Source organism: Paroedura picta, chromosome 4 (genome assembly GCF_049243985.1).
Source record: "Paroedura picta isolate Pp20150507F chromosome 4, Ppicta_v3.0, whole genome shotgun sequence".
Lineage (NCBI taxonomy): Eukaryota > Metazoa > Chordata > Lepidosauria > Squamata > Gekkonidae > Paroedura > Paroedura picta.
The window spans coordinates 27,292,310-27,319,530 of NC_135372.1; the positions used below are offsets into that span (position 1 = coordinate 27,292,310).

The window sequence follows — 27,221 nt, forward strand, 5'->3', positions numbered from 1 at the left end:
GCCACTGTGTGAGACAGGATCCTGGACTAGGTGGACCCTCATTGTTCTGATCCAGCAGGACTCTTTATTTCTTATGGCCTCAATGCCCCATTGTTGACCCTTGAGAGGAACTGGCTGGCCACTGTGTGAGACAGGATGCTGGACTAGGTGGATCCTCACTGATCTTACCCAGCATGGCTGTTCTGATGTTCTGAAGGCCTTGGCCTTTCTGCCCTGCTGTTGGCCCTCCAGAGGAGCTGGCTGGTTGTTGTGTGAGATGCTGGACTAAGTGGACCACTCTCTGATCCAGCAAGTCTGTTCTTATTCTGGATCCAGCCAGTGGGTTGTTGATCTTCTGTCTGTCTGGGCCCATCTGCTGGTTGCATCTCCTTCTGGCAACAGTTTTATAGACTAAAAGTTTGTTCTGTTTGCGGAAGATGACAACCGGGAAGGGAGTTCCAAAGCCTTGATGTCACAATCCAGAATATCCTCTCCTGGGTTGGAATCTACCTAATCTCAGCAGGTGGGACATCCAAAGAAGGGCCTCTGAACATGGCTGTATAATTGTATGGGTACCTCATAGGTGAATGGGCACCCATTTATATCCCAACCTGGGAGAAGGGGCTTGCAAGGTACAGCATATCACCTGGATCTGTAACTGGAGCTAGAAAGTCTGCTTATGGATGGTCCAGAGTTTGAGTTGATGTCATGTATACCAGGGAATCCCCGAGGAGGCTAAAGGTGGCAGTGTTCTGGTCTCTACTGAAAAATAATTGTTGGAATGCTGGGACCTGGCCAACAGCCATCCCTTTCCACATCTGACTTTTCTGGGAAATGGGGCTGACAGGGCAGCTGCAGACCAACTCTTGGCATAACTAGAGGAAGCTTCAGTCGTTGACCCATTTCAGTCTGGCTTCTGTCCTGGCCATGGGGTGGAGACAGCTTGGGTTGCCCTCCGATGGCCTCCGATGTCTACTGGGCAGACAGACTTAGCAATCATGTTTTCTGTATGGATCCCTCTTTCTCCCTAATCTTGGGTAGATCATTTTACTGCCATATTTGATGATTTTGTCTCCTCCTGTTAAGACAAACGACGTTATCACATTGAGAGTCCCTCACTGGATCTCCGTGACCCCAGAGGTAGTTGTAGAGTTAATTTCAGAGTTAGAATCAGGCAAGGCACCTGGCCCTGATGGTCTTCCTATCAAAAGAATGATCATACTGCATAATTTGGATACTATGACACAGTTTACTAATTTGCCACTAATTGACTTTTGCCCTTTATCTGTACTCTGATGATTCTTGTTCCATTTAGTCTGAGGAAGTGTGCCTGCAGTTGTGCTGTTGTGCTGTTTTAAGACTTATTGTCTATGTTTTTATGAAATGATGGAAGCGACCCCAGCTGGCATACTGGAAGGGGTGGGGGGGTATACATTGGAAAGCAAATAATGCAAAACATCTTTTCCCTCTTAATAAAACAGTAAGGGGTGTTGGGGTGGGCTCAGTCCGTGATGAGGAAGGGCAACAATTGGTCCCATGGCCCTGGACTGACAAGCGGAGGGGCCAATCGGAAGGTGCAAAGCGCCTTCCGATTGGCCTCTCACCAGGACAGAACAAAATTCCATCCAGCCAGGGGCAATCTGGATAAATGGCTGCCAGTCTGCTCCTGACCACCAAAGGGAGAGGAGGTCAGAAGGGCTGCCAAGGGGGGTGAGAACAGAGGCTGCGCCAAGCCCTTTTCACCCCAAGGCTGTCCTAACTGCCATGTCCAACTGCAAATTGCCTCAGAACCCTGACAGAGCTGGCCGGAGGATGGAGAGTGCGCTCCCCCCTTCCCTCCAGGCCTGCTGCGAAGGAGCCTCTGACAGGCCCTGACTGAGGGGAGGGAGGCCTTTCCAAGAGCAACGCAGGGGAGACTGAGGGCCTACCTTTTGAGGGGGGGGGACTTTCCCCTTCTGCCAAACAGTTGGCTGACAGGGAGGCCACAGAAGAGCCCCTTCTCACTTAAAATACTGCTCTGGCCGGGGGATAGACACAGCCAAGCCATGTGTCTTTCTTTTTTGCAACTCTCTGCAGATCTGAGGCCTACTGCACAGCATTATTCTGCAGACGAAACTGGTTCTTTTGTCTCCTGTTTCATCTGCACAACAACCCTGTGCAGTAGCCCTCAAGTATTTCAATTCAACAACAACCCGTGTGGGAGGCCTTAAATGTTTCTTCTGTACCACAACCCTCTCCAAAGTAGCCCTTTCTGCCTGGGGAGCTGATCTTTATACTCTGCAGGTGAGCTGTAATTCCAGAAGCTCTCCAGGCCCCACCTGGAGGTTGGCTACCCCAGGGTTAGAAATATTCCTGGAGGTTTGGAGGTGGGACTTCAAAATCGTACAAGGCCTCCAAAGGAGCCATTTTTGCCTGCAGTTGGGAGGGAGTGGTGCAGGGGTGTCCCTCCTGGTCTATGGGCTATGGCCAGCCAGTTTGTATTTTGGGGCGCAGACAGGCAGACCAGCATCAGTCCTGTGAGTCTGGAAAGTGCAGGAAGATCTACATAAATACTTACAGCCTGAAACTGTAAATAGTGAGAGGGAGAGGACTGGAAGATGCTTGGAAAATGCTTTGAGACACCTGAGGCCAGTTGGATCACTGCGGCCCATTCCCAGTTCTCTCAGACCTCTCACAACCCCACATACCTCACAGGTTGACTATTGTGGAGAGACAAATGGAAAAGGTGTTTGTAAACCGCTTTGAGACTCCTTTGGGTAGTAAGCAATAGGGTACAAAAATCCATTCTTCTAAGGAGCAACCATGAAAGAAGCATGTGGGCACACAACATTTTATCAACAGTGAAAAAATGGAAAGGCAGGGACAGGGTGGACACCTGTGTACTGTGACTACCCCATGTGTATTAGGACAGAGGGGTATTTCGGTGTCTGTGGCCTAATTCACACAAGAAGGGAAATGATGCAGAACTGGGGGGAATTGGTTGCCATGTAATCTTCCCCTAAGAAGAGTCTCCAGTGTGATTTTCCCTTCACATATCTGAGGACATGGCTCTGGAAAGCTCATCTGTAACCATTATGCCACAATTCCCAACACTCCCACACTCCCAATTCTCCCACACTCAACAAACATTCCAAACCACAGGTTCTTGACACCCATCTCTCCACACCCATGGCCTCATTTGCCACCATGCCACCACAACCTCCCACACAACACACATGACAACCCCATGCCCTTACAGACTGGACAACTCCTCCCCTTCCTCTTCCCACTGCCAAGCTCCAGCGCCCGTTGTATTCTTGGATACAACGGGCTTTGCCCCTAGTACTTGCATAATTTCAGTTCTTCTAGAACCAAATTTGAGTCCACTGTCACCTTGAAGACCAGTGAAATTTTATTCTGAGATAACGCTTTCAGTTGTGTTTCTTTTACTGTATGTTTTTATTGTCAGTTGCCACGAGATGTGCATACGTGCGCACAAAAACTTCTATCCAGAATGCAACTGAGTTGATCTTATAGGCGCCCCTGGACTCAAGCTTTGTCCTGCTGCTTCAGACCAACACGGCAGCCCATCTTTAGCTTTACTAATCCCCCCAACCCCTTATTTTCAGTGATTCATGCTTCCTGCCCTTTCCTGCTTCCTGGGCCCCTGCAGCCATGATCAATGGCTCCCGCTGTCTATATGTTAGCAAGCAATTCTCCTTGCCACATTCTGTGGCTCCTCCATGCTGAATGGTCTTTTTCTCCTTGCAGGTGGGCATGACAGCTCCCGGCACCCGACGACACATCTACGATGCCAAGACAGGCACGGACAAATGTGATGACAGCTCCATGTCTCTCCAGATGGGCTACCCCCAGGGGCCCAGCCAAAGTGGCCAGGTTTTTGGCATGAGCCGCCAAATCTATGACCCCAAGTACTGCCCTCTGGGCAGCCCCGGCGATGTAGCCAACTACCAGGATCAGAACTCACCTGAACATTACTGTTATCAGGATCAGGAAGATTAGAGAGGCTGCAAAGTCAGTTTTTGAGTCTTGTAAGCTTCTTCCTCTACAGTTTCTGCCCCTGTTGTCAACGACACTGCAGTAACGTGTGTATTTTGTAACCTGTTTTTTAATGAAAAGGGATCCTTTTTCGTTTTTTAAAAAAAAGCAGAGATGAAATAATAAAAATCATGATTATATCATTGCTTCTCTTCCCCCCCCCCCCCCCCCGAGTGTTGAGTTAGTCCATAAGACCCGCGGGTCATCCCAAAAGTGCAGTGTGGATATGCCAAAGAAAAACAGTCAGATTCTGCAGGGGAGCACAGTTCTTTTTAAAAACCTGTTTAACTAAGCCAAAACCAATTCTGCAAACTGAGCAGGGCCTAGTCTGCACACAATAGACAATGCACTTTCAATGTGCTTTCGCAGCTGGATTTTACTGTGCGGAACAGGAAAATCTACTTCTAAAGTGCATTGAAAGTGCATTATCTCTTGTGTGCAGACTAGGACCAGGTCTTCCAAATTAGATACGTATGTCTTTTGGGATTAGTTCAAAGTGACTTTTTCCTACACGAGAAGCAGCGTTGGGCTGTGCTTTTGCCTTTTTCTCTGCTCCTTAGACGAGGGGTAGTCAACCTGTGATCCTCCAGATGACCATGGACTACAATTCCCACCAGCCCCTGCCAGCGTTTGCTGGCAGGGGCTCATGGGAATTGTAGTCCATGGACATCTGGAGGACCACAGGTTGACTACCCCTGCCTTAGACCACCGGAAGCCTTAAGGATCCAAGATGCATTACAATCCTGTATCTTATTTTCTTGGTGTGCATAATGGTGAAGGGGCATTAGACTAGGGTTGCCAACTATAGATCTGGATGTTTTGGGGGTGGAGCCTGCGGTGGGCAGGGTGAGGGACTTCAGCCAAGTGTAATGCCACAGGGTTTCCCCTCCCAAAGCAGTCATTGTCTCCCAGGGAATTGCCTGTGCTCATCTGGAGCTCACTGGCCATAGCGGGAGCTCTCCAGGGGCGATTCCCTGGGCAGCCACATGTCAGGTGGAGTCAAACGGTTTCAGCCAGCAGAATGTTCTCCACTTTGATGGGCAGCTTCTCTACCAGTCTGGTGAACAGACAGATCCTGAGGAGGCCTGAGACAGAGTCGGGACTTTGGGGCCTTGTCCTGGATCTCCCTTACTACCTTACAAAACTTGGGCTTCCTGGGTCGTATGAGTTTCTAAGCGTCCTTTTTGTGGCATGAGGACTAGAAACTGCTGTGTTTTTTTTTTCTTTTTAAAATATAAATTAAGTTTAGGACGCAGGATTCTGTACCCGGTAGCTCTTTCTGTGCTCTCTGCAGGCTTCTGGAATTCATCCGAGAAAATAGTGTTCTTTTATTCTGCTAGTTCCATGAGCTGTTAGTTTTGTTAGGTGTAGTTGCCTGCCAGCTGTAAACACAGCAACTGAGGGAATGTTTGATGGATAATACCTAGTTTTTCTGTCCTGAAATATCCCCAAAGCAATGAGGACTCCCCAAATCCCAGTCTCTGGAATTTAGTGTCGCTTTCTTGTGAAAACTCTGTAATAATGTCCGTTTTCTGGAAGATGAGCTGTGTGTAGCTTATTCAGTACTTTAAGATATTGACATTGTCAGGGTCACAGTTGGCTGCATTCCAAGTGTTTTGCTTTAACATAATGAGGGCGAGAAACTTGAAAATGCTTTGGAGGTAAGAGTGTGTCATCTACTTTTAACTCATACCTTACTCAAGGCACCTTCCTGCTGCTTCAACATCACTTCCTCAAGGGACCAAAATTCTTAGCATACATTCCTGTTTACTCTCTCATGCCAAAGCAAGAATTTTCTCAAAGCAATTGTAAATATTTCATCTCTCTGCGTTATATGTTTTTCTCTCAAGCAAGTCATGGGACATACTGGTCTTAACTTTTTTGGCAGTAATGCCTCGTATTTTTTTAAATTAATAAGTGCTGTTTTTACTGGTAACTCACTGAAATGCTAAAAAATCAGAGTCCAGTAGCACCTTTAATACCAACAAAGATTTATGGAATAAATATGGAATAAATCTTTGTTGGTCTTAAAGGTGCTACTGGACTCCGATTTTATTGTGCTGCTTTAGACCAACACGGCTACCCATTTGAATCTATCACTGAAAAGCTGGGAGACATTGGCAAGGTTGAAGAAAGGAATGTAGTTATCTGGGGAGCACACCAGGTGTTTATTTTCTTACCTTTAAAAAATTATCTATGGGACATGTTGTTCACATGTGATGGAGTTTTGTGGTAACTCTGAAGTCTGCATATGTTGTCCTGCCTGTGGAAATCTGACCATGAGACCCTGCTCTTTGTCTGGTTAAAGATCAGTGGATCTGGAGAGTGGAGTTTGATTCTCCACTCTTCCTCCACATGCAGCTAGCTGGAGTCCTTGGGCCACTCCCAGTTCTCTCAGAACTCTCAGCTCCACCTACCTGACAGGGTGGCTGTTGTGAGAGAGGAAGAGAAGGCTATTGCAAGCCGCTTTGAGACTCCTGCATAATGAAAAGCAGGGTATAAAAGGAACTCTTCTTCCTCCAATTACCCTAGTCTAGTCTTCAGTTTCAGAAGAGAAGCTGCTTTTTAGCCAGTTGGAACAAAACCTAGAATCTTGTGGCACCTTAAAAGCTAACTGATGAGGAAGGCTTTTTCTTTCTGCTGTGGGTCTTGAGTCTGAGATCCCCAGTGTGACCCCTCAGGGGCCCAGATGTTTCAGTAGCTTGCCAATGCTGACTTCTTTGTGGCCCGGACAGGTGGTAGGTTAGAGATAGACAATGTACAGGGTGGGCCACCTTTAAAGGACATATTGTTCCCAGATGAACCTGGGAGCAATTTGGTCATACCTTAGGGATCAGGAAGATTCTGGAGATATACACTCTGAAGAGCCCAGCTCCTGGTGTACGTTGGCCTCTCAGGTGCTATTTGGTTCTATCCTAATTCTTTCACTGCAGACCAACATGGCTGCTCTCTGGAACTATTTCTTTGGAAATCTCTGCTCCTGCCTTCTGAAGTAGTATAGCTGGCCAGGAGAAGGGAGGCAGTGGCCCCTCCACCATGCTATGATCTGGTCATAATCCTAGTCTCTGAGTTTTTCATAGTTTAGCAGTGGAATGGGCTGCCTAAGGAGGTGGTGAGCTTCCCCTCACTGAGAGTGGCTGGACAGATACTTATCCTGGATGCTTTATAGGCTGATCCTGCATTGAGCAGGGGGTGGGCCTAGATGTCCTCTATGGCCATTTCCAACTCAAGGATCATACAATTCTATAGGAATAGCAAAACTCTCATTTCTTCTACTGCTAAACATACATGGTTACTTAAGTGATATCAGGTCCTCTTGTAAATGTTAATGGCTGATTTGGGTACTTTTTTGTGTATGTTTCTTAGCTGCCTAGCTGTATTATTTAAAAAGTGAAGAGGTGGGATATAAATCTCCTTAAAGTACATGATGAGGGGGAACAGAATCGGTGGTCTATGTATCCCAGGCTAGGAATCCCCAGTGTGGCGTGCCTTTCCTGGGGCTTGTCAAGTGCTTTCAGGTCACGATGGGCGTGACTTCTGATTGGAAATTGGAATGGCTGTACAGATCTTTCAAAAGTTGCATTGGCAGCACACACCGCAGCACAAGAGTCTGGGTGACTGAAGGTAAAATGGGTCCCCCTTCCTGTAGCACGATGGGTGGCCTTGTTAGTTTGTCTGGAGCAATAGAAAAGAGCAAGAAAGACTGACAACATTAGGACTTTAAGAAGTGAAAAGGAACTCTTGAAAATTTCTCCCCGGCCACAATTGTAGCTAATCTTGCAGGTGCTGCTGCTGAATTCTTTTCTCCTGCTCCAGACAGACTAACAGGGACACCCATCCTGGTCTATCTGAAGAAGTGAGCAGGGACTCCAAAAAGCCGCTCCTCCCCTGCCACAAATCTTGTTAGTCTTTAAGGTGCTCCTGGATTCTGTGTCTTTTCTTCTCCTGCTATAGCCATTTGTGGTTGTCCCAAAGTGCCCACCAGCTCAAAAAGGTTGAGGGTCCTTGCTATAGTGAATAATGCTGAAGACCCCTTTCCTTGGCGGCCCTTCTGTACCCATGAGTTGCTATCCCTGGTAGGGCAAATGGCAAGTCTTGATCCATTTGCCAAAATTGACTCTTGCACCAAATAAATTGGTTATCCTTCAGGGTGCTCTAAGATTCTCAGTCATGTTAAGGTTGTCACGAGATGGCATCTTCCATGTTGCTGCTTCTTTAAAATGTTCTTTTCCTGGTTAAACTTTACATTGGAAAAACAAACTGGATAGTCTTCCCTCACTGTATGGATATAACTATATGCAATTTTTTGGGAAAGGAGGGAGGGGACGGGGGCTGTGAAATTGGGATGTTGGAGATACAATGTGAACTTGCAATGTTTTTGAATATAGGCAATAAAATGCTTCAAAAGCAAAACTGGATTTCTGGGGTCTTTTTTCTCTTCCCACCCCTAAACACAGTTTTCCAAATCCTTGCAAGAAGATAACAACTTGGAAACCACAGCTAATTTGGAATACAATAGCCTGGCCACGGTAGGGGGATATGGTGGGAAAATGTCATATTCAAAACAGTTACGTTGATTGCTAATTTATTGGAGATCAATTTGAAGTGTCCAAAGGACCAGCTCTCCCTCCATACTGCCTGTAGTTCCCACTGGATGAAAAACTGGATGATGTTTTTGATAGTGGGTTCAAGAAGATGCAGAGTCACTCATGGAGTGAAACATCAGCTCCTTATTAGAGCACACCCACTGTACTAGAAAACAACCCACCCACCCGAACCTATAGACAGTCCCAGATTCTCCATGGAGCATATTATTGGCTCTGTGCAAGATCCCCGGTTTAAACTAATTGGAACTTCCAAACAATCCAGTGGCAGGACAGATCCTGCATGCTAACCAATGTCCCTGTTGTTTGAATCGGGGTTCTCACTCTGTGGTTCCATTTCACTGCTTACACAACAGTTTTGTGATGGAACGTTCACATAACTGATCAGGAGGGAGGACAAATATCTTTGTCTCAAATCAGACCAGGTTTCACACGCCCATAAAATGTGTTCTAAGGTCTGAAGCTGACCAGATCCACATTTAGAGAGACTGTCCCACATATGCTGTGCCTGCAAAGAGCTTAACTGAGCTCCTGAGGGTTTTATATGTTTGCATCTTTGAACGGCTGCTCAGCTTTTCTCTTGAGGTGGCTGCCGGAGAGGAACCTGCCTGGGGTTTTCCTTCTGACTTGCTGGATCCCACAGATCTTGGTACTGTCCACGGCCTCTCTGAGCCACGGAGGCAACCCAAGTCTGGGCAATTCTGCATTGGGGAGAGGTTGTTGCTCATCCCTTGAATAAAACTGTCGGTCTAAAAGGTATCCTTGGACCCTAAATTTGTTCTGCTGCTTCAGCCCGACACGCTGACCCACTTGAATTGCAACTCCACATGGGACTAAAATTGCTATTGCATCACTACATACACATACTAATATTTTATTTATTTATTTGTCTGTCAGTAACCTTTTGTTGGCATAAAATATGTATAAGACATATAAAAATAGGGTTTAAAATTTCAACAAAATAATAAAATAGGCCATGGGGTTACACAACCAAACAGATCTTAAAATGATTAAATAAACTATAAAAGATAAAATACAAGGTAGGCAGCATATTATAAAAGCATCTTAGTTAAAACTCTGGCAACTAAAATGGTTGCCTCTGGGTCTTTGTCAGAGAGCAGAAATTGCAAGGTCATAGATTTACTTACAGAAGGCTTGTTTCCCAGCAAAGCAACAAAGCTGTCATCCCAACACTGCTCATATAAGGGGCAATCTAGCAAAATGTGTGAGACAGAGTCAGGGCAGCCAGAACCACACGGACAGAGTCTCGCATGGTATGGGATACGGTGGAATCTTCCCTCTAAGACCTTTGAGGGGAAAGCATTCATTCGTACCAGGAGAAAAGCTCTTCTCAGGGGTGGGACATCAAGAAGATGCAAATATGTAGGCATACTATTTCTCTGAGTGATGCCAAAGAATGCTGGTGAGCAGACTCGAGGCTGGGTAGGTATGAGTTCCTGCTGCTCATGGTCTAATATTCTCTGTTTAATAATCCGGAAGATACATTTTTCTTCCAGAGGTAGTAGGGAGTTCAGATCGATGCCAATGGAGACTAATTTTTGTTCAATAGCCTGGAACCATCTAAATTTAAGAGGGTCACTTTTTAGACAAGTTAAAAGGCTGCCAGTTCCTATTCTAAAAAATAGTCTGACCCAAAATTTAAAAGTAGCTATCCAGGCCCTTGTCTATACCCTAATTTGGCCAAATTCTGCGCAAATGGCATGGTAGGAGACACAATTGGGAACCTCTGCAATTTGCCTATAGAAAGCAGATTGAACACCCTCAATAGATTTGTTAAAAGGCTGGAACCCATAAGGGGCATCCCAACAGGAGCTGGGACATTACTTTGGCATTAAAAATTTTAATTGCTGCAGGAATAAATTGGTTACCTTTTGCAGAGAAAAAGAACTGTTTTATCAAGGAAGATGAGGATTTGGCCAGATTGATAGCTCGTTGGCAGTTCTGGTTTTATTGGAAGGTAACACCTAGATACTTAAATGTTTTGACTTGTTCTATTGAAGTGCCTCCAATAGAACAAGTCATTGCATGCCAGCTCTTAGAGAAAATCAAAACTTTTGTTTTACCATAGTTAATTACTAACTTATTATCTTGGCAATATCAGTAAAAGGTGGGTAAGTATTGTTGTAAGCCAACCCTTGTATATGAGAGTATTGTAGTATCGTCGGCATACAACAACAAAGGAATATGCTGGGAACCAAGTTTTGGGGGGTGACCATTAATAGGTTCCAGTTTTTGCGCTAAATCATTAATGAATAAATTAAACAACAATTTATTTATTTATATACCACCCTCTCTGGAGGCTCAGGGCGGTTTACATAAAACATATAAACAATACATGAAGCAATCCATAACATATGAATAACCATAAGTCATCATTACCCTCCATCCACCAACGGCCTTGTTCGGGTAGGGGAGACTGGTATTTTCCGCCGTGTTGGGTATTTTTATAGTCTTTTAACGGGGGTTTTAATGGAGGATTTTATAACTATTGTTACCCGCCACGAGCCTGTAGGGAGTGGCGGGAAATAAATTGAATACTAATAATAATAATAATAATAATAACTGATAATTGTAACAATGCAAACAGTGCAAACAGGTCCAGAGCTCACTGATGGAGTTCTGGGAGGGAGGGAGCAGGGGCCCTTCAGACGCTGTTGGTTTAGGGCAGGGGTAGTCAAACTGCGGCCCTCCAGATGTCCATGGACTACAATTCCCATGAGCCCCTGCCAGCTGGCATGGACATGTGGAGGGCCGCAGTTTGACTACCCCTGGTTTAGGGGCTTACTGGCAGATGTGCGGATCCCGCCAGACTCGTGCGCGATCCTGGTGACAGCTGCGTGCTTCCCTCTGGCGCGGCATCCCTCTCCCCCCCCCGCCCGGGGGCCATGGAAGGAAGTGCACTCTGTGCATGCACAGGGGCCATGGCACTTCGGGGCTGCCTCAAGACGCTGCTGGGGGAGGCTACAGAGCAGAGACCCGCCCCCCGTGACGCGTCGCCGGCCGCCAATCGCCAGGCTCCTCCCCTCCGCGGCTGCCGGCCGGCGAGCGGGCGGGGCTACGGCGGGGGCGGGGCTACGGCGGCTGCCGGCCGGGCAGGAGACAGGGGAGGGGGGAGGCGAGGGGGGCGGGCAGGCAGGGAGAGGAGCCTCGAGTATCGGGCGGCGGGGTGCTGGCTGGAAGGGCTCCCGCAACAGCTCTTCTTCTGGCCCTTGCAGAGGAAGAAGACGCGCAGGTAGGCGACCTCTTGGAAGCCCCTTAGGAGGAGGAGGAGGAGGAGGAGGAGGAGAGGAGGAGGAGGAGGGGGGAGTCCAGAGCACCTGCCGCAGGAGTGGGGTGATGGGGGGGGGCGCCCACCAGTGTGGGCAGCATCAAGGGGAGAGGTTTGTGAGCTTCTGGAGCAGAGGTGCATGAGTGGCTCTCAGCCACCAGGGCTTGGTGGGACAGTCTGTCTGGGGCAGGGCTGCTCTGTCTTCTTGGGGCTTTGGGGGGGCATCAGGAGTTTTGGCCCCGCTGGTGGACCTCCCGAGGGCCCCTGGCTGTGTGACACGGAGTGCTGGACTGGAGGGGCCGCTGGCCTGATCCCGCAGAGGAGAAAAAGTGGGAGATTCTTAAAAAGAAGCTGGCTTTCTCAAAGTTAATTGAGGGCCAGGGCTGATGAGTTGAGTTGCTGTCATGTCAAAGAATGCTCAAGGACTATTGGAAGAGGGCTTGCACTCGAAAGCTCACGCCTTGAATCAATCTTTGTTGGTCTTAAAGGTGCCACTGGACCTTTGTTTTGTTGTATTGAACAGGATGTTTGTGTGTGTGTGTGGGGGGGGAGATTCAGTGATGCAGTGCCATCGATCAACCCCGTTTGGGGGGCTGGGGAAGGACAGAAAGGCCTGTGCGCTACTACTCCTCATATGGGGGAGTTGGGGCTCCAGACGACCTTCAGTTTGATGTGGGCCAACAAATCTTCGGCTGCACAGGCCATTTGGAAGGTGTACTTCCCACTGAAAGGTTCTCTGGTTCGTGCAACGAAATCCTTCTCCTGAATACAGGAGAGATCAGCTTCAGTAATGAGATTAGTTTCTTGGCAAAGGAATGTAATCCTAAATTTTTTCCTACCCTGGGACAACCTTGATCCCTCAAGGCCTGAATTAAGTTCCAGAAAGAAGGCAATTAAATAGAGACGGCCAGGGCAGTTGGCAAAATGTTTTCTTTGTAGACCTCATGAATGTATGAGTCTGCCATAGGCTCAACCAAAACATTAGCCTTTCCACATCTCTCTCTTTGGTGTTGATTGACACGTGTTGTTAAGGATTGCCATACAATTGGAAGGAACCTTCAGGGTCATCTAGCCCAACCCCCTACACAACGCAGGAACTCACAACTACTTGCCTACCCGCAGTGAGACCAACTTCATGTCCAAGTGATCTTCTCCACCAAAAATCTCCAGAATCCAGCTTGGCGACCCTTGGATTAGAGCCATGGGCAAGGATCAGGAGACCCTGGCTTCATATCTCAGCCTTGAAGTTCTTGAGGGACCTCATCCCCCACTCTAGCTGGCTCCAGCCACAGCTGCTTCACAGGGGTGGCTGAGAAAACACGACATTCTGATTTGCAAACAGGCATTCTCCTGAGAATTACTGCAAGTAATTGCATAGGAAATCTTTGCAACTGTTACAAAAAAAACAGGCCTTGTTGCACCTAGAAGATTGAGGAGGCACAAAGCGCTTTTGTTAGAATAACCCCCCTGGAACAGTTTGCAAAAGTTACTTCTCCCATCCTCCCCTTTAGGTTACCTTGAATCCATTTTGGGAAGTGAAGGGGGGGGAGGAGAATCATAGAATCATAGATTTGGAAGGGGCCATACAGGCCATCTAGTCCAACCTCCTGCTCAACGCAGGGTTACTTCAAATAAACATGCCTTGGGCAGGTTGTTAAACTTTCTAGAGTCTAGTACAGGGTTCCCCAACATGGTGCCCACCAGTACTGCCCCTGCCTTACTTCAGAAAGTGAGGGTGAGGTCACTGTGAGGCAAACCTTTTTATTGGCTGCCCTTATTCAAATGACAAGGTTTTAACCTGAACACCTGGGAAGCACATGGGTATTCCTTGGTGTGTGGTTCTGTTCCTCTGTAGGGCTTTCCTTCTCTTCAGGAATTAAAGGTAAAGGTAAAGGTATCCCATGTGCAAGCACTGAGTCACGTCTGACTTTTGGGGTGACGCCCTCTAGCGTTTTCATGGCAGACTCAATACGGGGTGGTTTGGCAGTGCCTTCCCCAGTCATTACCGTTTACCCCCCAGCAAGCAAGCTGGGTACTCATTTTACCGACCTCGGAAGGATGGAAGGCTGAATCAACCTTGAGCCGGCTGCTGGGATCGAACTCCCAGCCTCATGGGCAGACAGCTTCAGACAGCATGTTGCTGCCTTACCACCCTGAGCCACAAGAGGCTCTTCAGGAATTATGCGATATCAAAATCCTGTTGTTTCTGCTATTATTTAATGTTTATGTAGCTAGGTATGTAGAGTGGTAGCCCTGTAGTGGTTGGAGTCAGCCTGTCTCCTTGGCCATGTTTATTGATCTGATGCTCCTTCCTGCATTCTACCCCTCACTGTCCTTCTCACCCCTCTCAATTCATCTCCCTCCCTCCCCCACCCCTTTTCACCCTTTGGAGTCTTACAGTACTGCTATCTGGGTGTTGTGACTATTTGCTGTTCTCGTGCTTTTTCTGGATTCTCATGGGAGGGGGGGGAGCAGGGTTGGGGTTATATGTGGAGACCTGTATCTTTTGCCTGTTTCAACAATTCTTTGATGAGAGTGCTTACTTACTCAATAAATGAAATCTTTTGTTTCAAATCAACAGTTGGCTTTTCTGGGTGATCGAAGATTCTCATAGTATGAAGTAGGGATGTAGGCGTAGAGCTCTGTGTCTGCGTGCGGCCGCCAGCCGGCACACCACTGCCCCTCCTCTCCACACCGTGGCCCTGGCCTCATATGAGCCACCCCAGGCTTCGGTGATCGCCAAGGTGGCCGAGCCACACCAAAGCACACATCCCTAGTAGGAAGGTATTAATTCAACTTTGCCTCCCGTGGCAGCCATTTTGTATTTGGCTCCACCTCCCATGGCAGCCATTTTGGTTGGTGCTCACCACCCCTTCTCAGGATTCCAAATGTGCCCTGCAGGTTTTTCAAGGTTGGGGATCAATCTCTGGTCTAATAGCTGAGCAAGATGAGTCTTTTCAGACACATATGAGCAAGTGGGGAGGCTGGGTGGGTGGCCGTGGCAGGAGCCCCGAGGAGAGAATTTAATTATAGATGTATGAAAAGCTCCTGCAAGAGTTTTTGTTTTTCTGGCTCACAGGAAATGGTAACAAAAGGCAGCTTTGTCTCAAGGGGGGAGGGGGGAGTCTTCTTAAAGATTGCCTCCTCTAGCAACCATGCTCTGGTTCATATTTTACTGCGAGGCTAATAGTCCTGGGAGATGCGTGAGGTGAGTCACGATCACACTCCTGCCATGGGGGCTCAGGTGTGCGAAAGTCAAGAGGGTTTCGTCTGTCCACCGTTGACTGCTCCTGTGGGGAATCTCAAAAGCAGGGCTGGTCTGAAGCAACAACTGTCCAGGGTGGCCGCGTTTTCTGCGTCTTTGTGCTTAACAAAATTAACAGTTCAGTATCCATAAGGTTTCTGTCCCTGGCTAGGACAACACCTGGAGACTTTGGGGGTGGATCTTGAGGAGCGAGGGGCTTGGGGAGGAGAGGGACATCAATGGGATGTAAGGCCAAGGAGTCCATTCTTTAGAGCAGCCATGTTCTCCAGGACCCTTTCTGCACTTCAGCATTGTTGTTTCCCCGCTGGTTGAATTTCCAGCTGATGCTGCGACTTTGGGAAACCCTTTCTGCAAAAGGACGTTTATTTCAGGGGATCTTCCTTGAATTCGGACCATCCCCATGTGTTTGGCGCTTCCTTTGAAAAGGTGTGCGTGGGTGCGTCATCACAGCCTTTGCCAGTGACCGAATCTCCTTTTTTGTGGGTGCATGCACAGTAACGTTATTTATTTATAGCCGTCACGTGGCAGTTTACGAAACATAAAATCAATAAAATCACAAAAACAACCCATAAAACCCCATAACAAACTATTACAATAAAATGATGACAGAACTTCTCTAATTCTCCCATTCTCAGCTATGCTGTTCCAGCCTTAGGTCCTATGCAGGTGGTCTTAGATGATATAAACCCCAGGGGATCTGATCGTAAAGCATGTAATAGGGTGGAACCACAATAACTCTGGCTATCACCCCCACCCCCAGCATCAACCAAACGCGCAGAACCTAAATAGCTCTGTCAGGGCCCTCGGCTCTTCTGGGAGCTTGTTCCACCAGGTAGGAAATATTTCCCCAGTTCTTCTGGCTTGCTTGTACTTTAATGTACTGAAAAAACACAAATCTGGTTTGTTTGTCTAAATATGAGGGAGAGAAAGAGATGCTGTATCTGTAAAGGGTGATTATACAAGAAAATTATGATGCGGGGCTCATGAATAAAAGATTGCACCTTAAGTGTCTTTGGGACCTGCTGGCCTGGCATCAGCAGTGTCCTTTGGAATATTCTGATCTCTTCTTAGGCCAGATGAGAAGGTTGTGTGTTTTAGATTCAAGATATTCTGACCTGAGCCATGGAGTTCCCTAAGAGACCTCTCTGTTTAAGTCACCTCGAGTGATGAAGGGGAGGGGGTAGAACAGTGTATACCAGGGGTAGTCAAACTGCGGCCCTTCAGATGTCCATGGACTACAATTCCCATGAGCCCCTGCCAGCAGTCCGTGGACATCTGGAGGGCCGCAGTTTGACTACCCCTGGTGTATACTTATGTGGTCATACCCCACTTAGCCAAGGCCAAGTCCACAGACGTCAACTAAATGGATGTCCATAAGAGGGGTCAGAACAAGAATACAAAGCCAAGGAAATTAGGTACGCCAGCCTCTCTGCTAGGTAGGACTGTCACCATCTCTGAATGGTTCCCAAGGCTTTCCAGTCCCAGAGACAGTCTTTAGGCCAGTCAGGGAATTAACAGGAGACCTGACTCAGTCCAAATCCAAGAAAACACAATAGAGAATTAATAGAGTAGCACAAGGCAGGGCACAAGTGACCACCTAGCTTGTTCAAGAACTAGACAAAAGGTTAAAAAAAATTATGTTGTATTTATTAAGGTGCACATAGGTAAATTGTTATACTAAGCAGTGAAAAATAAGAACATTAGGAAATATCTCTTACTAACACAGTATACTCACTAAAGCACAAATAATGGCAAAGTTCTGAGGCAGAGCTTCAAAAGTCCAGAGTCCATAGGCACAGAATGGTCAAACCGCATGCAGGTTGCAGAACAGGTAGGGTATGACAAAGTTGGACAAAGTTCTGACGAAGTTGGACAAAACGGAGTTACAGATCATGTTCCTTTATGGCTTTTCCTCTCGCCGAATTCTAGACATGTAAGCCAATCAGGACTGTATGCCAATCTGTAACATATATAAAACATGACCGAAGTTGTGGGAGGTCTCCAGGCTCATTGCCTACCTGGTTGGGCCCCCAGGGAGTCACTAGCCCCAGAGTGCCAATCAGGTAGGGTCTGTCCTGGCCCCTACTGCCTCCGCCTCTTCTTTGGACCTCTGGGGTGTCACTTACCCCAGAAGACCAATCCAATGATGGATGCCCCACCCCTGACCACCTCCGTCTTCTCCTTCCACCTGCAGGAAAAGGCAGTAGTCAGGTACATCGGCTGAGCACAGTGGCTGGGAAGAGGGAACAGGCTGGCCTGCAGGCCAGCCACAGTGAGGCCAGTGAGGCCTTTCAAACCACCTGCCTGCCAGATATCCTGGGGGTGGGGGGAGGCCCAGGAAATAGCTGCCCAGTGCCAGGACAGGAGGCCCCCAAGTGCCCCCCCACCAAACTGCCTGCCTAGGCTTCAGAGTTGCGTGTCTGCATCTGGGGGGAGCACAGAAAGCCATGCCAATGCCTGCCCCTGACCCCAGCAGGCCGGCCTCGGTCTCTGCAGGCCCACCACATGCCTCTGCTCCACCTGTCCATGCCCCATTGCATGGGGTGTTGCACTGGCACAGTGCCGGCCCCACCTCTCAGCCTCATGTGGTCTGAGCTGCTGCAAGGAGGGGCGGCTTCCATTTGGCCCACCCCTTCTGTTTGGCCCTCCCCCAGGTCCTCATTGTGTTACCAATGGTAGTGGTTAGGAGTGTGGACTTCTAATTTGGCATGCCAGGTCCGATTCTGCGCTCCCCCACATGCAGCCAGCTGGGTGACCTTGGGCTCGCCACGACACTGATAAACCTATTCTGACCGAGCAGTGATATCAGGGCTCTCTCAGCCTCACCCACCCCACAGGGTGTCTGTTGTGGGGAGAGGACAGGGAAGGCGACTGTAAGCCGCTTTGAGATTCCTACGGGTAGAGAAAAGCATATAAGAACCAACTCTTTTTCTTCTATCCCTTCCACTCACCCCTATGCCCATACTCCTGTCACGCTCTCCCACTGCCTGTGCCCTTTCACCAATTGCATGCCAACTGTATACCTGCTGGGGCCCTCCGGAGCGCCCCTGCATGCACTTCCCACTCCATTCTGGGGCGCTGAAAACATGGGAGCTCCATTCTGCTTCCAGGCTGTTTGACAGAGTGAGTCCTTTCCCGTCGCCCTAGAACTTTTCACTGGGAGCAACCAAGGAACCGATTGTGAGCTCATCTGAGCACAAAGCCTGAGTTCCGATGCTAAGCCATGGATCCCGCACCCTTAATTTCACCTGCGTACGTTGATGGATGATGCTCCAGTTGCAGAAGCAGCCTGCTGCACAGAATCTGGCCCCGTGAGTCTGAAAGATTTGTGTTCTTGCCACTGAACAAAGAGCTCTTTGCTTGCTCGGAATCGGTTTCCCTCACTGACTTAGGACATTTGCTGGCTTGGACCCCAGGAGTGCTCTGGTGGATTGGGATGTGATTTCTTTACAAGGCTTTTAAAATGCTGGATTCATTCATCCACTGCCACCAAAGTCTTAGCAGAGAAAGGCAGTGGGAAACCACTTCGGCTTAATCGCTTGTCTTAAAAGCCCTGTGGGGTCCCCGTGAGTCAGCTGCACCTTGAGGGCCTTTTACACACACACACACACACACACACACACACACTAACACATGCATTTGGCTGCTCTCCTTTTCTCCAGCGGTGCCCAAGCTGTGGTTGTTGCAGAGTCATTCAGCAGGAAGGTAGATGGGCAGGTCCAACTGGTTCTGGGTCACGTTTCCCAGGAAGATTGAGCTACTCTTGTTATCCCCCTACTTGTTCTTTACGTGTCCTTGGAATCCTCAGAGGCTGTTACCCTGGGCAACCTCCTCTTTTGCCGCTCGGAGATGCTCACTCAGGTTTCTTTCCTGGCTGACTCAGCATAGTCTGGCCGAAAATGTTTCAGTGACTGGTGGCAGGTATGAAGGTAGCCAGCCAGAAGAAACCAAAACAGAGAAGCCCCACTAGCTGCCGGATGCAAATGAAAAAAGAAGAAGCCAGAAAAAAACAGCCTGGTCTACTCATGTGCACTTATTAGCAGCTTAATCCACAGAAGTCAGCTTTTCATAGTCCCAGAAGATATTCACATTACCATTCGAAACTGGGTGTTATTCGTTGTTGGCCCAATTTGGAGTAAAGAGGTCCAAGGATGAGGGGTTCAAAAACAGCTAATTTCCTTCTATTAATGAAACGGTTTCTGAAACGCTATGGTCATTTCAAACAGTGCTGCTCCCCCCCCCACCCCGCTTGCTCTTTTTTGCCACACGATTTCCTTTGTTTATTTTTAATGTTCTGAGTTGAGCACTATCACTTTAAATCATTGTAGCACTTTAGTACTATGGCAGCCCCATTGAAAGGCCTCAACTCCATGCTATAATGTTATAGCATGCTCTAGTGCTCCATGCTATAATGTGATAGCATGCTACGCAATGCTATAGTGTTCAACTTGGAATGTAAAAAAAAATCTCCAATGAAGATTGCATGGCAAAAAACTGGCATTGTAGGAAGTGCTGTGGCAGTTTAAACCACACACCACAATGATTCAGAATTCAGTGAAGGGCTAGAAATTGGAAGAAAGTCCTTTCCCTCCAAAGCAGGTTTGCTAACCGGTCACAAGTGGAATGCTAGTTTTATGAACTTGGGCAGATTGTGGGTGAGCAGAAGGGATGTGCCAGTGTTTGTCTCTTGTGGCCCTTCCTTGCCTACCCAGGGAATTGTCGATCGTCACTGTGGTATGGTAGGTGGATTTCCTCCAGGCCAGGCTGGATTCTGGAGATTTTTAGTGGTGATGGATCACTTGGGTATGCATTTGGGGTCACTGTGGGTGAGCAGGTAGTTGTGAATTGATGGCCCTGGAGGTCCTTTCCAACTCTTTGATTCTAAGCTAGTCCCTTGTGTGGCAAGCAAGGCTGCCAGCCTTTCACTGGCCTGGGCTCCTATGTCTCACACCATTTGCAAACTGCTTGACCTGATGATACTGGGCCAACTTCGGCTAGATCAGGGTGATGAAAATTTGATTTCTAGACAGTTTTTCTCAAGTGGTGCAGTGAGAATCCGTTCCAGGAAAGGATTTTTAAATCATTTTTTTCTCCAGGGGGTGGGGGGAAATTATGCCGGAATGTTTTGGATAATCATGGCCTCATCAAAGGGAGACACAATGTTTGTGGTTCTTCTGTTAAAAGCAGAGGGATTATTAAATTGCTTTGTTTAAGAAACGGAAAGGTCGGAGGAAGGCAGAGAGCAGAAGATAGGACCCACAGTGTTGGGTTTAAACTACGTGTAGGATGGTACCGGCTAGATATCAGGAGGAGACATTTCACAGTCCAAGTAGTTCAGCGGTGGAATGGGCTGCCTCAGGAGGTGTTGAGCTCCCCCTCACTGGCAGTCTTCAAGCAGCAGCTGGACAGATGCTTATCCTGGATGCTTGAGGCTGATCCTGCATTGAGCAGAGGGTGGGACTAGATGGCCTGTGTGGCCCCTTCCTCTAGGTTCTATGACTCTCATTCAGCAGGGGAATGGGCTGCCTAAGGAGGTGGTGAGCTCCCCCTCACTGGCAGTCTTCAAGCAGCAGCTGGATGGATACTAATAATGGATGCTTGAGGCTGATCATGCATTGAGCAGGGGGTGGGATGAGATGGCCTGTGTGGCCCCTTGTAGTTCTATGGTTCTAAATGTCTTCTGTGGGTTGCCAGCTCTGGGTTGGGATGTTCCTAGAGTTTTGGAAATAGAGCCCGGGAGAGGTGGAGTTTGGGAAGAACTGGGGCTCCAGCAGCATGTAACACCATAGAGTCCATCCTCCAAAGCAGCCATTTTGAAATAAACAAAACCTTCACTCTGAACACGTAGGAAAGGAATAGTCCATTCAGTTGATTTCCGGACTTCCCTTAGCCACCTTCATATAAATGCTTTTAGGCCTAGCCCAGGAGTGGCCAAACTGTGATTCTCCTTGATGTCCACAGGCTACAATTATCATGAATTCATAGACATCTGGAGAGCCACAGTTTGGCCACCCCCAGGCTATACCATGGGATGGTCAAGCTTCCCCCACCCTGCAACAGGGAACAGAGATGTGAAGGAATTAGAGAGATGGAAATTTCTGGAAACTTCAGGAAAAGCCTTTCTGACCCAGCCTCTGGTCAATGAGTGGGAAAAAGAGAGGTGATAAAATTCCTGGAAAATGGAAGGGATTCTTTGTGTTGTATGTTGGAGCAGGTAGGACTCTTAACTGAGGTCTGGATACCTGAAGAATGCTTCAATTAATGGAAACTCTGTAGAGATCTGCAACTTCCTAATTTAAGGAGCCTGTCCTACATTTTAACACCTACAGAGAGAGGGATAGAGGAATTGTGTTATATCCATTTAATTTGAGTCCCTTGCTCAGTCTGGTGCTGTGCTAAAACTATGTGAACATTTTCTTTTTAAGGAATACTTCATAACTTTTGATGCTGGTAGGGGTTCTCTGTACCACATAGACCTTTGTAAAAGGATGGCCAGGGGAAGGGTGGCATTTGGGAAGGTGCTGCAGTAAACTGTCCCCATAATGATCAGGCGCTGGGTAGCAGAAGACACAGAGGCAAGGTCTCAGAGCTGGGAAGGGAAGCTGGGAGTCCAAACCTTCCCAGTGGGCAGTTCCATATAAAGGTCAGGGGGTGGTGGCGGCTGCAGGTCACCTGAGAAAGAAAAACCTCTCTAGGTGTTGAAAAAGCCTTGGAGAGCATGGTGAAAGAGGCTTGCAGACTGGAGCAGGCTTGTTCCATCACAAGCCATCATTAGGGCTGACAGATCCAATTTGGGAAACTCCTGAAAATTTATGGTTAGAGACTAGGGAAGACAGGAACCTCAGTGGGGTACAAAGACCTGGAGTCCACCTCCCAAAACATCCGTGTTTTCCGTGGGAAGAGATCCCGATAGATAGGAGGTGAGCTGTAATTCTGGGGGATTCCCCAGGTCCCACCTGGAGACTGGCATCCTGAGCAGGAATGAGTTTTGTTGGCTCAGACTCTTAAAACGCTGTCAACTTGGTCCAGCTCTGATGTCAAGGGGCAAGTGATGGGAGTTCTGTTGAATAAACTGCGTGTATTGGTAGAGGGGGCTGGAAAGAACTAGGATCTGCAGCACCAAACCTGTGATCTTCCTGGAGGCTGAACTCAGTAGAAGCAGCAGGCAGTCCTAAACTAACAAGTTTTCCTTGTGCCTGAAGGCGAACCAGCCAGCTGGCGACAGAGCATGACGCAGAAGAGAGCTTGGTCTGCTTTACAAGATGGGTTTCGGCATCCAGCTGGCCTTGCTGATGTGGAAGAATTTCACCTACCGACGCAGGCAGACGGTGCGTTCTTCTGGAGAACTCCAGGGCTGTTTCCCTAACTTGAAATTGCTCCTCAGGGCTGTTCTTTACCTTGTTGAAATCTGCGGCTGTTTCACCTGCGGGTCATAGTTTGGATTGGGCCCCTGTGCTCTTGAAGATTAACTACAAAAGAAGTAGTTGAGAGCTGCATATGCAAAAACTCCTCTTATGCATCTGGTGAGCTCCTGAGAGAGGGAAGGCAAGGGAGGGAGTGGGCTGGATTTAACAATCCTGCAAAGAGGCCCAAATCCCCTGAATGGAATCTGTAAAACTGATTTATTTTATTCTATTCTATTTCACCTCGTCTATAACCCAGTGGCTTACACCGTTGCCCTCTGCTGTATTTTATATTCACAGCAACCCTATGAGGTAGGCTAGCTCAAGAGTATGTCACTGATCCACAGTCCCCCTCCCCTCCTCGTGAACATTCTTTGCAGACTGGGGATTCAACCGGGGGTCTTTCCCGATCCTAGACCAACACACCAACCCAGGCTTTCTGAACCAGGATTTTGCAATGGTTCCGGAAGGGTTTCGCCAATTGGGTGGTAGCTAAGTAATTATATATGGTTCTGTTCGCAATTCATCTGAAAATATTTCCGTGCTGTCACTTCTTATGCTGTGGGCGGGGCCTGGTGATGTCACATCCGGTGGGCGTGCCTGAGTCATGACACTTCTAGTGACACATGAATTCTGGGGGCGTGGCAGAAAGGTGGGGCCTGCTGACATCACTTCTGGGGTATCTCGAAGCCTGGAGGATATTTCAGGGGTTTCTCCATGGTAGATCTGGCTAACCACTGACCTGGGCTGGCTTTACACTGAATCAAATCAGCAGACCATTCTGCTCTGCATCTCTCACAGGGGTCATGGCTCTCCTGAGCAGAGGGGGAAAAATCTCTAACGCCTGAGTCTGGAGGGCTGCATGGCCCTGCCTCTTCATCTGCTTACCCCCACCCAGGTCCTCTTCTTGGTCACACTGAGCAGAAAGGGACGTGATTTTGCTTTTTCCTGCCCTAAGGGTCCTTCATCTGCTGTCTCTTTCTCCCTAGGTTCAGCTCATAGTGGAAGTCCTTTGGCCCCTCTTCTTGTTTTTCATCCTCATCTCGGTGCGGCGCTCCCACCCGCCTTTCGAGCAGCATGAATGTGAGTCTGAAGCAGTGGTCCCCCAGATCAGGGCTGGTGCTCCCTTGAGGGGGAGTGGACCTTTTAAGGAGAAATGGTTTATGGGATGGGCTGGTTGCCACAGCACCTGATGTCCATGTGTGGGGAGATCAACTGAGGGTGGAAGGCTGACCTTCACAAAACAATGGTGGCCCGAAACATGCCATGGAGAGAACACAGAAGCTTTCCATACTAGTTCTGCAGGATCAGACCCGGGGGCTCCATGTAGTCCTGAATCTTGGGATGGAGGTGGGCGGGTTGGGGGAGGTAGTGTTCTTTTATTTATATGAAAAACTAAACCATTGCAAGAAATAATAAATATAGCAGTAGAAACATTACCCTTGGAATAAATCTTGTACGTTAATTACATAGCCTCTAGATGAGTAATAATACCCTTGTAGTGCCAACAAGTTGCATCTGATTTATGGTGACCGTGCATGGTTTTCAAGACAAAAGATGCACAGTGGTGGTTGGCCATTGCCTGCCTCTGCTTTCGAAATCGGGTCGGATCAGGCTAGCTTGGGCTCTCCAAGGCCAAGGCGAGAGACATTCAGAGGTGGTTGGCCATTGCCTGCCTCTGCTTTTGAAATCGGGTCGGATCAGGCTAGCTTGGGCTCTCCAAGGCCAAAGCAAGAGACGTTCAGAGGTGGTTGGCCATTGCCTGCCTCTGCAGAGCAACCTTGGCCTTGCTTGACATGGTCCCATGGAAATGCTACTTAGCTTCTGAAATCTAGTGAGATTGGGCTTGGCTAGGCCACATCAGGGTACCAAAGTGATTTGCCATTGCTGGTCTCTGCATAAGAACCCAGGTGTTCTTTGGTGGTCTCCCATCCTAATATTAACCAGGGCTGATCCGCTTAGCTTTCCACATCCGATGAGGTTCGGGTAACCTGGTCCACCCAAGTCAGAGCAGAGGCTGCAAGGAATTCCTTAAGCATGGCCTTCCGCTAGCACCTGAACTCCTTTTGAACTTGGAGGCTTTGCTGCTTCTCCCATTGTGTAGGTCACTTCCCAAACAAACCCTTGCCGACCGCTGGGACTTTGCCGTGGATTCAGGGCATCATTTGTAATGTGAATAACCCCTGCTTCCGGTACCCGACCGCTGGAGAGATGCCCGGCTTGGTTGGGAACTTCAATCATTCCATGTAAGTAGAGGGCCACAAATTGGTGTGTATTTTCCCCTCTCTCTGCAGAACAAAGGGTGTGTCTTTTCTCGAAACCCAGGGGAGGGCATTTATTTTTCTTGACAATTTCCAACATTTTGCATTCTAGCTTTTTTTTCAATGTTGTACCACTTTTTTTTTGTCATTTTTAATTTTTAAATTAACACTACAAATAGAAAAAGAAAAACGTTTAGATGAATGCTTGAACAGTTATAAAAGTCTCGTTGAACTCTGTCTCTGTCTTCGGGAGCATTCACTACTCCTCCCAATTTGGTAAAGGTAAAGGTATCCCCTGTGCAAGCACCGAGTCATGTCTGACCCTTGGGGTGACGCCCTCCAGCGTTTTCATGGCAGACTCAATACGGGGTGGTTTGCCAGTGCCTTCCCCAGTCATTACCGTTTACCCCCCAGCAAGCAAGCTGGGTACTCATTTTACTGACCTCGGAAGGATGGAAGGCTGAGTCAACCTTGAGCCGGTTGCTGGGATCGAACTCCCAGCCTCATGGGCAAAGCTTTCAGACGGCTGCCTTACCACTCTGCGCCCAAGAGGCTCTCTCCCAATTTGGTGTCATTAGCAAAATTAATGAGGAGTCCTTCTACCCCCTCATCCAGATCATTGATAAAAATGATGAAACGTACCAGACCCAGTACTGAGCCTTGAGGCACCCCACTGTTCACCTCCTTCCAATCTGATGAAATGCTGTTGACAACCACTCTTTCGGTGTGGTTTTCTAAGCTCACCCACCTGGCTGCATGTGGAGGAAATTGGAAGCCAACACTCCTAACCTCTGCACCGAGCTTTAGTGATTTTTAAAGGGAATATTTTCAATGATATTTATAAAGAGTACCTTTCCCTCCAGTCCGTATCAGTTTAAAGTGGCTGGTGGCTGAGCTTGAAAAGACGTGAGGTTTAGCCTGTCCTTCTTCCCTTGATAGCATCTTTCGCCTGTTTGCTGATGCCCGGAAGATCCTCCGCCATGTAAATAACGGGCAAACGGAGAGCAGTTTTTCCCAGCTTCTGTCTGCTTTGTACCAACTTGGTAGCAGTGGAAATCCGTGGACAGGTAAGGTTGTACCCAGCTGCTGGGTTACAACTGCAGGAGAATAGGGAAAAAAATAGTGTTTATACATGTGAAATGCAGCCCAGATTGCACCATAGGATCCAAATTCTCTGCTGAGTTGCTTTAGATTTTGTTTGTGGGAAGCTCAGAGCAGGGAAGAGGAAAGGCTCTAATGTCAGCTGGGATCAGCGAGGCTTGGGGATCCTTGGCCTCAAATCCCAGGTGAGCCACAAAGCTTCCTGAGCGGCCTTGGGTAGTCACCGTCTTGCACTCTTGACTACCTCACAGAGTTGTCGTGAAGATAAAATGAGAGAAGCATGCTGCATGCTGCATATCCCCAAGAATGCTGCATTTTTGCCCCTGCACTCCTTTCTGGCTTCCTTTTACTGTATTTAGACCGTCTGTTGGTTTTATTCTGATCCCCTTCTCTATATTGTTATGCTGCTTATTCTTATAACATAATTATTGTCTGCTTTTTTGTTGATTTTGTTTGTGTGATCCAGGTTTTTAGCTATTTTTAGATTTAAAACTTTTCATGGGTATTTTGTTGAAGACAAAAGTCGTTATAGTCCAAGTGGTTATAAGTCCAAGTGGTTATAGTTATTAAAGTTCTGGACTGGTCTTAAATACTCTCTGGTCTTTTCACTCTCTGAAAAAAAATTTTTTCCACCCACCAAAAGTTGGGGAAAGACACATCTCACTTTTATTATACGCTGATGACCTAGCCATATTTGCCAGAACCCCTATAGGACTGAGAAGAGCCTTAAGAGCGCTAAACTCCTACTGTCAATTGAATAGCCTGCTAATTAACCACGATAAGACCAAGATCATGATATGTGGTAAGAGACCTAAATCTCATATCTGGAGACTAAATGGCACCCTAATAGAACAAGTCCAACATTACAAATATCTTGGCGTTATTTTCCAGGCTACCTATTCAAGATCTGCCCATATTAATAACATCTCTTTAAATGCACAGAAAAGTGCAGGTGCAAGAATTTAAAAATTCTTCTGGCAGAAAGCAGGCCGCTACATTCCAGCAGCAATTAACATCAAGGCTAAGGCTCTTGCTCAGCTAACATATGGGGCTCCAATTAGTATAACAGGCAGATTGGGCAGTCTAGAAAAGGTCCAGTCTAAATTTCTGAGGGCAATTCTGGCTATACCAAACAACATCTCAAACGTAGCAGTTAGGATTGAGACAGGTATGGTCAACGTTCAGTCCAGGCTTTGGATAGCTACCTTTACATTCTGGCTAAAACTACTTTTCCAACAGCAAGGTCTTGCAAGTCTAATAGTGATCGACACATTTGTCGCA

General features: G+C 47.8%; 2 protein-coding genes across 5 annotated transcripts in view; both read left to right on the forward strand.

The window, feature by feature from the left end:
• CNN2 (calponin 2) overlaps positions 1–8,430 on the forward strand; it is a 30,821-nt gene extending 22,391 nt beyond the window's left edge. The window contains exon 7 of the mRNA XM_077332066.1: positions 3,730–8,430. Coding sequence (XP_077188181.1) covers positions 3,730–3,981 — 252 coding nt within the window. The 3' untranslated portion in view covers positions 3,982–8,430. The remainder of the gene's footprint in view (positions 1–3,729) is intronic.
• A 3,334-nt stretch (positions 8,431–11,764) lies between these two features.
• Positions 11,765–27,221, forward strand: part of ABCA7 (ATP binding cassette subfamily A member 7) — a 101,056-nt gene continuing 85,599 nt past the window's right edge. For 3 of the 4 annotated variants that reach the window (XM_077332067.1, XM_077332068.1, XM_077332069.1), the window contains exons 1-5: positions 11,765–11,874; positions 22,378–22,503; positions 23,568–23,661; positions 24,683–24,824; positions 25,779–25,906. In XM_077332067.1, the coding sequence (XP_077188182.1) occupies positions 22,438–22,503; positions 23,568–23,661; positions 24,683–24,824; positions 25,779–25,906 (430 nt within the window). In that variant the 5' untranslated portion in view covers positions 11,765–11,874; positions 22,378–22,437. Of the gene's footprint in view, positions 11,875–22,377; positions 22,504–22,558; positions 22,699–23,567; positions 23,662–24,682; positions 24,825–25,778; positions 25,907–27,221 lie in introns of those variants that run through there. The other variant, XM_077332070.1, reaches the window with a different exon arrangement.